We start from the raw sequence: 15243 nt of genomic DNA, 5'->3' as shown, positions 1-15243 counted from the left end.
GAATCCTTTAACCACTAGAGATCCGCGGTATAGCCAAATGACAGCTACAGCGCGGACCTTCTTTGCCGGGACTACGTCTATTGACGTCGTCCCGTGCACGAGTGGCCTGCGCGCCCCCTGAGGGGCACGCGCAGCGCGCTCTGTGATCCATGAGTCTATGAGACTCGCTGATCACGGATCCGAGCAAGGGGGTCGATCCCGACCCCTTACCACGTGATCAGCTGTCAGCCAATGACAGCTGATCATGTGATACAACGGAGCCGGTAATCGGCTATTATTCCTCCTCGTGCTGACAGCGTGAGGAGAAAAAAAAAGAACCGATCACCGGTGGCCGTGATCAGGACATCAGTCCCGATCACGGCCAACCCTGCCAGTGCCCACCTGCCCCCTGCCAGTGCCACCTCATTAATAAATAAGTGCCCCCCGTCAGTGCCACCCATCAGTGCCCATAGTGCCACCCATCAGTGCCCACAGTGCCACCCATCAGTGCCCACAATCTGCCTCAACAACGGTGCTGCACCCCAGTGCCACATATCCGTGCCCATCAGTGTCATCTACCAGTGCCCATCAGTGCCGCCCATCAGTGCCCAGCAGTGCCACCTATCAGTGCCACCTATCAGTGCCCATCAGTCCCATCTATCAGTGGTACCTATCAGTGCCCATCTTTGCCCATCAGTGCCGCCTTATCTGTGCCCATCAGTACTGCCTTATCTGTGCCTATCGGTGCCACCTTATCTGTGCCTATTAGTGCCGCCTTAACTATGCCTATCAGTGCCCACCAGTGCAGCCTATCAGTGCCCACCAGTGCAGCCTATCAGTGCCGCCTCATCAGCGCACTTCAATGAAGGAGAAAAATTACCTGTTTGCAAAATTTTATAACAAACTATTAAACATGATTTTTTTGCTGAAAATTGGTCTGGGCAGGAGGGGGGTTTAAGTGCCCAGTAAGCAAGTGGTTAATTAATTTTCAGATCTCAGGTAAACAATGCTAAAATTAATTTACCTGAGGTCAGTGAGATGCATGCCCCATACAGTGGTGTTATGATGAATGCCACCCTTAAATACGGCTAAAAAGATAATTGGGTTCATGCCACTGGCTCTGCATGGTGGTGATTGGTCCCAGAATTATGCAGCCACCATAAAATGCCACAGCTCAAGAGCACAATTGGGATAGACACGTGCAATTTGTTTAGTTTCAAATTTGTTCTTTGTTAAATTTCTACAAACTCGTTAATTCGGAAATATCCAAATGAACGAAAACCCGTTTAAAGAATTTTTTCCGAATGTTCGTAAATTCCAATAATCGTAAATGTTATAATTTGTAAATTCGTAAATCTGTAAATTTATAAATTTGAAAATTCTGAAAATTCGAAATTTGAAAATCCAAAAACCTGAAAATTCGAAAATCTGAAATAATAAATAACTAATAATAACTTAACTATTACTATTAAATTATAGGTATTGGAATCTCCTTTTAAATTTGTTGTTAGGAACATAACGAATACGAATTCATCCAAAGTTATGAATTATCCAAAATAACGAATGCCGTATCTAAACGAATGGAACATAATGAATTAATAATAATAAATAACAAAAATAATAATAATAACTACGTATTATTATTTATTATTAATTTGTTCCATTCTATTTAGATGCGGCATTCGTTATTTCGGGTAATTTGTAACTTCGGATAAATTCGTATTTGTTACGTTTACTAACAGCCAAATTTGAAAGGAAATTCCAATACCTATAATTTAATAGATAGTTATTATTAGTTAGTTAGTTATTCTTTCAAGTTTTCAGATTTTCTTTCTTATTTTCAAATTTTAGAATTTACGAATTAATGAATTTCTGAATTTTTGAATGTATGAATTTTTGAATCTACGAATTGTGATCATAACGAATGACCCAAAAGACGAATGAAACTAAAACAAACACATTTTTTGGCAGTGCACATGTCTACATGTCCCTGGTTTCTCCAGAGGTTGGTATCCAAAAAGGACACAATATGAGTTGTTACTACTGCAAGGATGGGATATCCTAAATAAAACACCTACAATCAATATCAACCTTTTTCAATTAGTGTTCTGTGGAACACTGGGGCTCCTCCAGAGGTTGGTATCCAAAAAGAACACAATACAAGTAGTTACTGCTACTAGGATGGTATATACTAAATCAATCACTGAAACTCTATATCAGCATTTCTTAATCTTTTTACCCAAGAGGAAACCTTTAAATAATTTTCAGATCTCAGGGAACCCCTGTTAAAATTAATTTACCTGGGTTCAGTGAGATGCATGCCCTTTTACAGTGGTGTTATAAATGCCACCCTTCAAGATATCTAAAAAGATCATTGGGTTCGTGCCACTGGCTCTGCAAGGTGGTGATGGGTCTCAGAACTATGCAGTCATCATAAAATGGGAGGTCAATAAGCCACATCTCAAGGAACCCCAAGCAACATCTGGAGGAACCCTAGAATTCCACAGAATCCTGGTTGAGAATGCCTGTTCTAGATCAACCTTTTACAACCAGGGCTCTGTAGAACCTTGGGGTTCCGCCAGAGGATGGTGTCGAAAAAGAACACAATATTAGTCGTTACTACTGTAAGGATGGTATATACTGAATGAAATACCAGCACTCTATAGCAACCTATTTCAACCAGGGTTCTGTGGAACATTGCAGTTCCTCCAGAAGTTGGTGTCCAAAAAGAACACAATATTTGTCATTACTACTGAAAGGATGGTATATACTGAACAAAACTCTGGCACTCTATAATCAACCTTTTTCAACCAGGGTTCTGGGGAACATCGGGGTTCTTCCAGAAGTTGGTGTCCAAAAAGAAGACAATATTAGTCATTACTACTGTAAGGATGGTATACAGTATACTGAACAAAACTCCAGCACTCTATAATCAACCTTTTTTCAACCAGGGTTCTGTGGAACATTGGGGCTCCCCTAGAGGTTGATATCCACAAATAACACAATATAGGTCATAACTACTGTATGGACGGTATATACGGAATGAAACAACAACACTCTATATCAACCTATTTCAACCAGGGTTCTGTGGAACATTGGAGTTCCTCCAGAGGTACCTTGAGAAGTCATCAGTGGTGGATTAATCTCTTACGGATGGTGCTTCAACAGGACCGGTGTGAATGACACTCAGTATGGTGCATTACATCTGCCAGCATTGTCCACGTTCCTTATTCCTTTATTATTATTATTATATATAAAACTTACTGATGGCACAAATACAACACGACCTGTAGATATTATTAGCATGGTTCCCTGAGACCCATAAATTGTTACTCCATGAGAAAAGCTGCTCTATATAACAATCAATGCCTCTCTATATAAGATAACGACCAGCCACACTGCTCTTCAGTAGAAGTAACGTACCATCCCATTATGTGGTAGATGATCTCCAGGTGCCCTGTACATAGGAAAAAGCAGGACTGCCCTATCATATAACCTACACACAGGGCTAGACCAATGTGCTCCTCTCAGGTACTTCATATCAGTGTATAAAAGAAATACACAACTATAGATTTTTAGGATCACATATACATAGGAAGGAGTTAAAGACTCAGTGACAGCAATGAGTACGTATGTGTATATATATATATATATATATATATATATATATATATATATATATCCACTCCAAGAGTAATGTATGACGATACAGGCAGGTATCACTCAATGACATGATTACTATTGTATATCAGTCAGATAGATACAGACATATAGATTAGAGGGATAGATAGATGGATAGATAGATAGATAGATAGATAGGTAGATAGGTAGATAGATAGATAGATAGCTGCTTGCTGGCAGGATAAGGCACATGTATAGAGGAGTATACAATGCACACAAAGTGGGTAGCGCTCGGTAACGTTGCCCATCACAGGACACACTGGCACTCTGTGACACATGAATGGGCATCACCCAGCCACAGCACCTAAGAAGATGGAGAGATAGATAGATAGATAGATAGATAGATAGATAGATAGATAGATAGATAGATAGATACTTTTCACAATATAAGTTACAATTATATAGCATACAATATGCACATAGACAGATAGATTAAGAATAGACGTAGACATGGATAGATGGTTAGATAATGATTGAACAAGATAGATAGATAGATAGATAGATAGATAGATAGATAGATAGATAGATAGATAGATAGATAGACAGATATTGAAAGAGAGAGAGGGGGGAGGGAATAGATAGATGGTTAGATAATGATTGAACAAGATAGATATATAGATAGATAGATAGATAGATAGATAGATAGATAGATAGATAGATAGATAGATAGATAGATACTTTTCACAATATAAGTTACAATTATAAAGCATGCAATATACACATAGACAGATAGAATAGACGTAGACACGGATAGATAGTTAGATAATGATTGAACAAGATATAGATAGATAGATAGATAGATAGATAGATAGATAGATAGATAGATAGATAGATAGCTGCTTGCTGGCAGGATAAGGCACAAGTATAGAGGAGTATACAATGCACACAAAGTGGGTAGCGCTCGGTAACGTTGCCCATCACAGGACACACTGGCACTCTGTGACACATGAATGGGCATCACCCAGCCACAGCAGCTAAGAAGATGGAGAGATGCTGAGCTCTGCCCTATGACAGCTCCAGCTTATTGGCATATCAGTAATAGTCATCGTCTGCTGGCACTCAGTACCATGACAGCTCCGTTAAGGATTACTGGCGTGACCTGTGTGAGCTGGCGTTGCCCAGTCATCATATTACCAATCAATAGAGCCAAGTGAGGAGGGTACAGCAACTATAAAGGGACGGTGGTGGGTACTCACGCTGCTGTTGTGCCCAGACCAGTGAACCATGGCTTGATTGTGAGCTGAATCTCCAGTCAGGGCGAAGGTGGTGCTGCTCAACTTTAACTCTTCCACTCGAAAGCGGCTCACCCTGTCCGAGTCGCCGACCTGCGCCCTGGTCACCCGGTGGCCCTCGGCTTCTCTGGCCCGTCTCTCCGCCCTGCCAGGCACAGCCCTGATGTGCGGGACAGAGAGTGAGGGGGGCACCCCAAACCCATTCAAAATGTCCCTCTTGAACAGACCGGTCCTGTCACCCCAGTGCCCGTTTCTGTTGCCACTTCCAAACTGAGTGCCAAACATGTGCATGTCCCTGTCTCTCCTGGTGCCCCTTTCATACCCATCCATGGTTTCCAGTCTTGCAGCCCAGACTCTGCTAGAAGAATCGTCCATGTGTTCTGTACCCAAAGCTTTGGGCTCTTGATTGCTGCCTGGCTGGTTGGCATTTCCCATTTGACCTCTGGTTCCCCCCTTGTACCCATCCCTGGTTCCTAGTCTTACTTCCATGTGTTGCTTTCTCCAGGCTCCGGCATCTTGATCACCACCTAGCTGGTTGGCATCTCCCATTTGACCACCGTTGCCCCCTTCATGCCCATCCGCAGTTTCCAGTCTTAGATTCATGTGTTGTGTGCCCTGGGCTCTGGGATATTGATCCCCACCTGGCCGGTTGGCATCTCTCAGTTGACCACTGGTGCCCCCTTCATTCTCATCCCTGGTTTCCACTTTTATGTCCATGTGTTGTGTGCTCCAGGATTTGGGATCTTGGTCACCATCTGGCCGCTTGGCATCGCCCATCTGGTGCCCAGAGTTTGCCCAAGCCTGCCCCCAATCTCCAAAAGCTTCTTCTTCCTGCATCCTGACCACCATGTGTCCCTGCAGTCTTATGTGAGGTTGGCAGGAGGAGCAGGTCAGCTCGCCTTGGCTGTCCGAAATCAAGGTGGCAATGGTAAAAAGCGGCAAGAGCCCCCAGTCTGGGAGAGCCCCCATGCCAACAGCTCCTTGGGTGCTCTCACTTCAACTCCATAGAAGTTTCTGAGTGAGGAGACTGGACTGAGCAGCCAGAGAAGAGAGAGAGAAGAGAGAGAGAAGAGAGGGGGGAACTGAGAGAGGGAGGAAAAAATAAAAGGAGCAGATCCTTCTTGCAGAGCTGATGCTGTCGCTCGGGAATTTGATGTAGGAGCGAGCAGACAGGGGAGGAGCTGGATGAAGAGAGAGGAGAGGATGAGACGACCAGGCGAAGAGAGCGAGCGAAAGTTGAGAGTGCCGAAGATGGGAAGGAGCAGTGAGAGTGCGGAGAGTGCGGAGAGAGCGGCGATCAGTCCGGGGACGGCTTCATGCAGCAGAGATGCAGCGAGAGCATCATTGCTCTATTAACCCGTTCTCTCCCACCGGGGGGCAGCAACAGCCCAGCCGGAGGCTGAAAGGTTAAACTGTGCTTGGCTGTTGCTGACCATGACCGAGCCGAGACCGGCAGAGAGGAGACTTCCCAAGAGGGACGAGGGGCACCCCTCTAGTTCTGACAAATTCCCATCAATAGGTCCTGCTGGGAATTTGTCCCATTACAGCCAACATTGATGACTAGTCAGTGTCTACAGGGCGGGCTGTGAATGAGAGGAGGGCAATGCTAGTGGTCTGGCAGTCTATGACTTCCCGAAAATGCTAGTGCTCTGGCTCTCTATGGCTTCTGAAAAATGCAAGTTCCCTAGCTCTCTATGGCTTCCGAAAAATGCTAGTGGCCTGGCCGTCTATGGCTTTCTGAAAATGCTAGTGGCCTGGCAGTCTATGGCTTCCCAAAAATGCTAAATACCTAGCAGCCTATGGGTTCCTGAAATTGCTAGTGGCCTGGCTTTCTATGGCTTACTGAAAATACTAGTGGCCTGGCTGCATATGGCTTTCTGAAGATGCTAGTGGCCTGCCTGGCTATGGCTTCCTGAAAATGCTAGTGGCCTGGCATGTCTATGGCTTCAAAAAATGCCAGTGACCTGGTCATCTATGGCTTTCTGAAAATGCTAGTGACCTGGCCATCTATGGCTTTCTGAAAATGCTAGTGACCTGGCTTGTCTATGGCTTCCTGAAAATGCTAGTGGCCTGGCAGTCTATGGCTTCTCAAAAATGCTAGTGGCCTGGCAGCCGATGGCTTCCTGATGATGCTGGGGGCCTAGCAGTCTATGGCTTCCTAAAAATGCTAGTGGCCTGGCTTGTCTATGGCTTCAAAAAATGCTAGTGACCTGGCCATCTATGGCTTTCTGAAAATGCTAGTGACCTGGTCATCTATGGCTTTCTGAAAATGCTAGTGACCTGGCTTGTCTATGGCTTCCTGAAAATGCTAGTGACCTGGCTTGTCTATGGCTTCCTAAAATGCTAGTGGCTTGGAAGTCTACGGCTTCTCGAAAATGCTAGTGGCCCGGCAGCCGATGGCTTCCTGAAGATGCTAGTGGCCTGGCTTGTCTATGGCTTCCTAACATACCAGTGGCCTGGCTTGTCTATGGCTTCCTAAAAATACTAGTGACCTGGCCATCTATGGCTTCCAAAAAATGCTAGTGACCTGGCCATCTATGGCTTTCTGAAAATGCTAGTGACCTGGCTTGTCTATGGCTTCCTGAAAATGCTAGTGGCCTGGCAGTCTATGGCTTCTCAAAAATGCTAGTGGCCTGGCAGCCGATGGCTTCCTGATGATGCTGGGGGCCTAGCAGTCTATGGCTTCCTAAAAATGCTAGTGGCCTGGCTTGTCTATGGCTTCAAAAAATGCTAGTGACCTGGCCATCTATGGCTTTCTGAAAATGCTAGTGACCTGGTCATCTATGGCTTTCTGAAAATGCTAGTGACCTGGCTTGTCTATGGCTTCCTGAAAATGCTAGTGACCTGGCTTGTCTATGGCTTCCTGAAAATGCCAGTGGCTTGGAAGTCTACGGCTTCTCGAAAATGCTAGTGGCCCGGCAGCCGATGGCTTCCTGAAGATGCTAGTGGCCTGGCTTGTCTATGGCTTCCTAACATACCAGTGGTCTGGCTTGTCTATGGCTTCCTAAAAATACTAGTGACCTGGCCATCTATGGCTTCCAAAAAATGCTAGTGACCTGGCCTTCTATGGCTTTATGAAAATTCTAGTGACCTGGCCATCTATGGATTTCTGAAGATGCTAGTGGCCTGCCTGTCTATGGCTTCCTAAAATGCTAGTGGCTTGGAAGTCTACGGCTTCTCGAAAATGCTAGTGGCCCGGCAGCCGATGGCTTCCTGAAGATGCTAGTGGCCTGGCTTGTCTATGGCTTCCTAACATACCAGTGGCCTGGCTTGTCTATGGCTTCCTAAAAATACTAGTGACCTGGCCATCTATGGCTTCCAAAAAATGCTAGTGACCTGGCCATCTATGGCTTTCTGAAGATGCTATTGGCCTGCCTGTCTATGGCTTCCTAAAATGCTAGTGGTCTGGCTTGTTTATGGCTTTCTGAAAATGCAAGTGACCTGGCCATCTATGGCTTTCTGTAGATTCTAGTGGCCTGGCTGTCTATGGTTTCGTGAAAATGCTAATGGCATGGCTGTCTTTGGCTTCTACATTGTCATCGACCCTTAAATTTCAGTCTACACCGATCAGAATGAAGCCAAAGCCCCCAAATCGCCTTGTTTCTGGTCATTGACACAAAGCACAGATATAAATTGGGTAACCATGACAGCCAGGTCAATGGCATTTGAAAAGGAGGATGCCCTATAAGTCATATTTCCACTGGCAGGTGCTTCATCTGTTACGAGGGATGTTGATGTGTGCAGAGAGCAAGCAGCCCCTAAGTAGTCTGTGCTGTAATGCAGAGGCTGACCTCCTTCTGAAAATGCTAGTGGCTGGGCTTTCTCTGGAAAATGCTAGTGGACTGGCTGTCGTGGACCCTGAACTGCCAATCACACCAATCAGAATGAAGCCGAAGCCCCTGATTAGCTTGTTTGTGGTTAGCAACTCCAAGTTCAGGTGTAATTGGATAAGCATGACAGCCAAGTCAATGGCTTTTTCAAAAGGAGGACGCCCTAAAAGTCAAATTTCGACTGACAGGTGCGTCTGTTACAACGGATGTTGATGTGTGTGAATTGCAAGCCCCTAGGTAGTCAGTGCTTAAAGGATAGAGTGTAAATAAGGGGAATGCAGAGGCTGACCTCCTTCTGAAAATGCTAGTGGCCTGGTTGTCTCTGGAAAATGCTAGCAGTCTGGCTGACATTGACCCTGAAATAAAAATCACAGCAATCATAATGAAGCCAAAGCCCTTTATCAGCTTGTTATTAGTCACTGACTCAAAGTACAGCTGTAGCTGGGTAAGCATGACAGCCAGGTGAATAGCATTTTGAAAAGGAGTCAAATTTTGATTAATAGGTCCTTGTTAGCAGCCGGTTGCGACAGACGTACAGGACCGGCTGTAAATGAGAGGAAGGCAGAGGCTGACCTCCTTCTCAAAATGCTAGCCGCCTGGCTGTCTCTGTAAAATGCTAGTAGCCTCAATTACACCAATCAGAATGAAGACAAAGCCCCTAATCAGCTTGTTTCTGCTCAGTTTCTCAAAGTACAGCTGTTATTGGATAAGCATTGCAGCCAGGCGAAGGGCATTTTGAAAAGGAGGTTCCCCAAAAGTAAGCATTTTTGATCGACAGGTCATGTTCAGAAATCACAACTGACATTGGTGTATACTAGTGGGGGCCACTGACTGGTCAGTGCTTACAGGAGGGAATGTAATGAGAGATTTATAGAGGCTGACCTCCTTTTGAAAATGCTAGTGGCCTGGCTGTCTCTGACTTCTACAGATTCTTGAGTCACTGACCCTGGAATAAGCACAATGATCAGAATGAAGCCAAAGTCCTTAATTGTCTTGTATATAGTCAGTGACTTAAAGTATGTGGATATCATTCAATAAGCATGACAGCCAGGTAAATGGAAGACCCCTAAGTTAAACTTCGACTTACAGGTCCTTCACCTCATTGGCAGCCAGTTGTGACAGATGTTGATGTGTACAAAAAGGTGGCCACTTAGTAGTCAGTGCTTAAAGATAGACTGTAAATGAGGCTGACCTTCTGAAAATGCTAGTGGCCTGGCTGTCTCTGGAAAATGCTAGTGGACTGGCTGTCATTGACACTTGAAATTTTAAGCACACTAAACAGAATGGTCAGTGACTCAAAGTAAAGATGTTATTGGGTAAGCCCAAAAGACAGGTTAGAGGCATTTTAAAAAGGAGGACCCTCAGATGTCTAAATAAAAGTCGGATCACTATGTCTTGCTGGGAATTCTTTACATTAGCAGCCAGTTACATTGGATGTTGATGTGTGCGAATGGCAAGCAGCCAATGATTAGTCAGTGCTTAGAGGATGAATTGTAAATGAGAAGAATGTGGAGGCTGTCCTCCTTCTGAGAACGCTAGTGGCCTGGCTGTCTATATATGCTATAGAGTCATTGGCCCTGGAATTTAGCCAAAGCCCCTAACTGGCATCTTTCTGGTCATTGACACAATGTACAGAAGTTATTGGGGAAGCATGTCGGCCAGGTAAAAGGCATTTTTATAAAGGAGGACCTCCGAAAGTAAAATTTCAATCAATGAGTTCTTCTTCTTATTGGCAGCCAATTACTACAGATGTTGATGTGTGGAAAGGCCAAGGGGGTAGGCAGTATAGCACAGATTGTAAATAAGGGCAATGCAGAAGCTGACCTAATTCTGAAAAAGCTAGTGGCTTGGCTGGCTCTGAAAAATGTTAGTCAACTGGCTGTCTCTGGCTTCTGTATTTTTGGAGTCATTGACCCTGAAATAAACACACAGCGATCAGAATGAAGCCAAAACCCCAAATCGGCTAATTTCTGGTCAGCAACTCAAAATATGCATGCTTTTGGATAAAACTGGTGGCCAGGTAAATGGCATTTTGAAACAAAGTATACTTTGGATTGATAGGACCTGCTGGAAATATGCGTCATTGGCAGCCAGTTACGATGATGAGGGCAAAGGTAAGCGACCGCTGACTAGTCAGCATTGTAAATGAAGGGAATGCAGAGGCTGATCTCTTTCTGAAAATACTATTATTCTGGCTGTCTCTGGCTTCCATGGAGTCTTTGACCTTGAAAGAAGCAGGGTTTATTTAAGGCACTCCAAAGGTATGTGTTATGTAACAGAGACATTTATAAGCAACAGTGACCAATGATTTTCACCTGTTTCATGATTTTGAGATGTTAAAAAATAAAATGTCACACCATTCATCATTTCACTTGTTGCCTACTTGGAATTCAGGACCATCCATGGACCCCCCGGTAGGTGTAATGGGTAATTCAGCGCTAAGTAGCTGTGGTGTAAATACAACTGTCAGAAAGGCATGCTGGGATCTGTAGTTCCTCAACAAGCTGTCCATTCAAGGTGATGTATTATGGACATATTTGACACTGTTCCCTACATATTGTGCATCGTTGGGCTGGCTTATCACTGAAACACAAAAAGAACAGGAGGGGTGGGCTGAAAATGTCCAAACCGTATGCATAGACTTTGCATGGAATAGAGGCAAATGTTCAAATCTCATTTTCTTTGTCAACAATGTGGGATTGCAAGTATTCATATTAGACAATGGTATCTGCTAATTTCTGAAGACCACCTGACTTATTCCCCACCCTTCATGGAAACCTTTCAATTGACCACTTCCCCACGCCCGAGGACTCCTGTAACCTCTTCTTCACCTTCAGGAAAAACTGTCAACTGAGCTCTTCCTCACCCTTAAGGAAAAGTGTCAACTTATCTTTTCCCCTCCCTCGAGAAAACCTGTCACCTAATCTCTTCCCCTCCCTCAAGGACACTTGTCACTTGACCTCTTCCCCACCTTCAAGAACTGACCACTTCTAAACACTGGAGCAAACCTGTCACCTGACCATCTCCCCGCCCTAGAGAAAACCTGTCACCTGACCATTTCCTCACCCTAGAGAAAAACTGTCACCTGACCATTTCCTCACCCGAGAGAAAACCTGTCACCTGACCATTTCCTCACCCTAGAGAAAACCTGTCACCTGACCATTTCCTCACCCTAGAGAACAACTGTCGCCTGATCTCTTCCCCACCCTCGAGGACACCTGTCACCTGATCTTTTCCCTACCCTCAAGGAAAACCGTCAACTTACCACTTCCACACCCATGAGGAAAAATGTCAACTGACAACTTCCCCACCCTCGAGGAAACCTGTCACCTGATCTCTCACCTGTCACATGACCTGTTCACCATACTTGAGAAAACTTATGACCTGACTTCTTCCTTTCCTTACTCTTGAGGAAACCTACCAACTGACCACTTTCCCACCCTCAAGGAAACCTTTCACCTCACCTATCCGCTACCCTCAAGGAAAACTGTAACCATTTCCCCATCTTCGAAGACATCTGTCAACTGACCTGTTCCTCACCCTCGAGAAAACTTGTCACCTGACCTTTTCCCAACCCTCTAGACAACCTGAGACCTTACCACATCTTAATGTGATCACGTATGAAAAAAATATTGCATGTGTATTATACTTAGCAATGGTTTTGACAAAGGCTAATTTTAAGGGCCAGTACACCCAAAAGTGATAGCCTGGAGGATGGTCGGCCACTAGCTTTTTATATGTCTTGGATACTCCAGCATCAAGTTCAGCTCTCTCTAGGGGCCAAAACTCTTGCTATCTCTTTAAATGGCCTATGTATCACACCCTCTAGGTGACCCAAATAAAGTGCTGGATCTTCTCCACCCTCGAGGAAACCTGTCACCTGATCACTTCCCCTCTATCGGGGACACCTATCTCCTAACCTCTTCCCCACCCTTGACATAACCTGTCACCTGACTTCTTCCCTGCCATCAAGGAAACCTGTCAACTGACCTCTTCTGCGCCCTCAAGGAAACCGACTTCTTCCCAACCTAAAACACATGACTTCTTCTCCACTCTCAAGAAAATGTGTCAGATGACCTCTTCCCCCCTCTTGAGGAAATGTCACCTGACCTCTTCCCCACCCTCGAAGGAAATGTCATCTGACCTCTTCCCCACCCTTGAGGAATCCTGTCAACTGACCCCTTAACCATCCTCAAGGAAACATGTTACCTGACCTTCCCCACCCTCAAGAAAACCTTGAAAATGACCTCTTCCCCTCCCTCAAGGACACTTGTCACTTGACCTCTTCCCACCTTCAAGAACTGACCACTTCTAAACACTGGAGCAAACCTGTCACCTGACCATCTCCCCGCCCTAGAGAAAACCTGTCACCTGACCATTTCCTCACCCTAGAGAAAAACTGTCACCTGACCATTTCCTCACCCGAGAGAAAACCTGTCACCTGACCATTTCCTCACCCTAGAGAAAACCTGTCACCTGACCATTTCCTCACCCTAGAGAACAACTGTCGCCTGATCTCTTCCCCACCCTCGAGGACACCTGTCACCTGATCTTTTCCCTACCCTCAAGGAAAACCGTCAACTTACCACTTCCACACCCATGAGGAAAAATGTCAACTGACAACTTCCCCACCCTCGAGGAAACCTGTCACCTGATCTCTCACCTGTCACATGACCTGTTCACCATACTTGAGAAAACTTATGACCTGACTTCTTCCTTTCCTTACTCTTGAGGAAACCTACCAACTGACCACTTTCCCACCCTCAAGGAAACCTTTCACCTCACCTATCCGCTACCCTCAAGGAAAACTGTAACCATTTCCCCATCTTCGAAGACATCTGTCAACTGACCTGTTCCTCACCCTCGAGAAAACTTGTCACCTGACCTTTTCCCAACCCTCTAGACAACCTGAGACCTTACCACATCTTAATGTGATCACGTATGAAAAAAATATTGCATGTGTATTATACTTAGCAATGGTTTTGACAAAGGCTAATTTTAAGGGCCAGTACACCCAAAAGTGATAGCCTGGAGGATGGTCGGCCACTAGCTTTTTATATGTCTTGGATACTCCAGCATCAAGTTCAGCTCTCTCTAGGGGCCAAAACTCTTGCTATCTCTTTAAATGGCCTATGTATCACACCCTCTAGGTGACCCAAATAAAGTGCTGGATCTTCTCCACCCTCGAGGAAACCTGTCACCTGATCACTTCCCCTCTATCGGGGACACCTATCTCCTAACCTCTTCCCCACCCTTGACATAACCTGTCACCTGACTTCTTCCCTGCCATCAAGGAAACCTGTCAACTGACCTCTTCTGCGCCCTCAAGGAAACCGACTTCTTCCCAACCTAAAACACATGACTTCTTCTCCACTCTCAAGAAAATGTGTCAGATGACCTCTTCCCCCCTCTTGAGGAAATGTCACCTGACCTCTTCCCCACCCTCGAAGGAAATGTCATCTGACCTCTTCCCCACCCTTGAGGAATCCTGTCAACTGACCCCTTAACCATCCTCAAGGAAACATGTTACCTGACCTTCCCCACCCTCAAGAAAACCTTGAAAATGACCTCTTCCCCAACCTCAGGGATATCTGTCAACTGACCTCTACTGTCCTCTTTTGAGAAAACGTGTCAGCTGACCTATTCCTTACTCACAAAGAAACCTGTCACCTGACCTTATTCCCACCCTCAAGGAAACCTGTCAACTGACCTTTTCCCCATCCTCGAGGAGACCTGTCACCTGACCTGTTCCCCAAGCTCAAGGAAACATGTCACCTAACCTCTTCCCCAACCTCAAGGAATCCTGTCACCTGACCTCTTCCCCACCCTCAAGGAATCCTATCACCTGACCTCTTCCCCACCCTCAAGGAATCCTGTCACCTGACCTCTTCCCCACCCTTAAGGAATCCTGTCACCTGACCTCTTTCCCACCCTCAAGGAAACCTGTCATCTGACCTCTTCCCCAAGCTCAAGGAAACATGTCACCTGACCTCTTTCCCACTCTCGAGAAAACGTGGCAGCTAACCTCTTCCCCACTCACAAGGAAAAATGTCTCCTGACCTTTTCCCCACCTTCAAGGAAACTTGTCAAGTGTCAACTGGTCACTTCCCCATCCTTGAGGTGACCTGTCACCTGACCACATCTAAATATAAGCAAAAACTCTAAAACTTTGACTTTAATAGAAAAATACAAGTAGATTTTTTTTATGTGTAAATTGAGTGAAAAGAGATATTTGACACAATATCAACTATTTATAAGCTGGTTTCTCAATCACAATCGATAAGGTACATATCTGCCGATAGAAAACAACCCTCTGGCGCAGTGCACCATGAAGAAGATAAGGCCCCCTCGGTTCACATCTGTGTTTTTTGCCTCTGGTGTAATGTACTGTGTTCACTGCAGGGATGCTTCAAACAGAATTGTTGTCTGTGTAGACTGCTCAGATCACAGCTCTGCGCTGCAGCGAGATAAAAACAAATTCCTACTTTAAAAAAAAAAAGAAGAGGAAAATAAAAGAGAAC

General features: G+C 45.1%; 1 protein-coding gene across 5 annotated transcripts in view; it reads right to left on the bottom strand.

The window, feature by feature from the left end:
• SORCS1 (sortilin related VPS10 domain containing receptor 1) overlaps positions 1-6215 on the bottom strand; it is a 1028639-nt gene extending 1022424 nt beyond the window's left edge. Inside the window, exon 1 of one of the 5 annotated variants that reach the window (XM_077455080.1) lies at positions 4857-6215. In XM_077455080.1, coding sequence (XP_077311206.1) covers positions 4857-5861 — 1005 coding nt within the window. In that variant the 5' untranslated portion in view covers positions 5862-6215. The remainder of the gene's footprint in view (positions 1-4856) is intronic. The other 4 variants (XM_077455083.1, XM_077455081.1, XM_077455084.1 and 1 more) reach the window with 4 other exon arrangements.
• Positions 6216-15243: the final 9028 nt, after the last annotated feature.

Source organism: Lithobates pipiens, unplaced genomic scaffold, assembly GCF_037356315.1.
Source record: "Lithobates pipiens isolate NorthernLeopardFrog02 unplaced genomic scaffold, aLitPip1_a1.2 Scaffold_25, whole genome shotgun sequence".
Lineage (NCBI taxonomy): Eukaryota > Metazoa > Chordata > Amphibia > Anura > Ranidae > Lithobates > Lithobates pipiens.
This window is presented reverse-complemented; position numbering and strand designations above follow the sequence as displayed.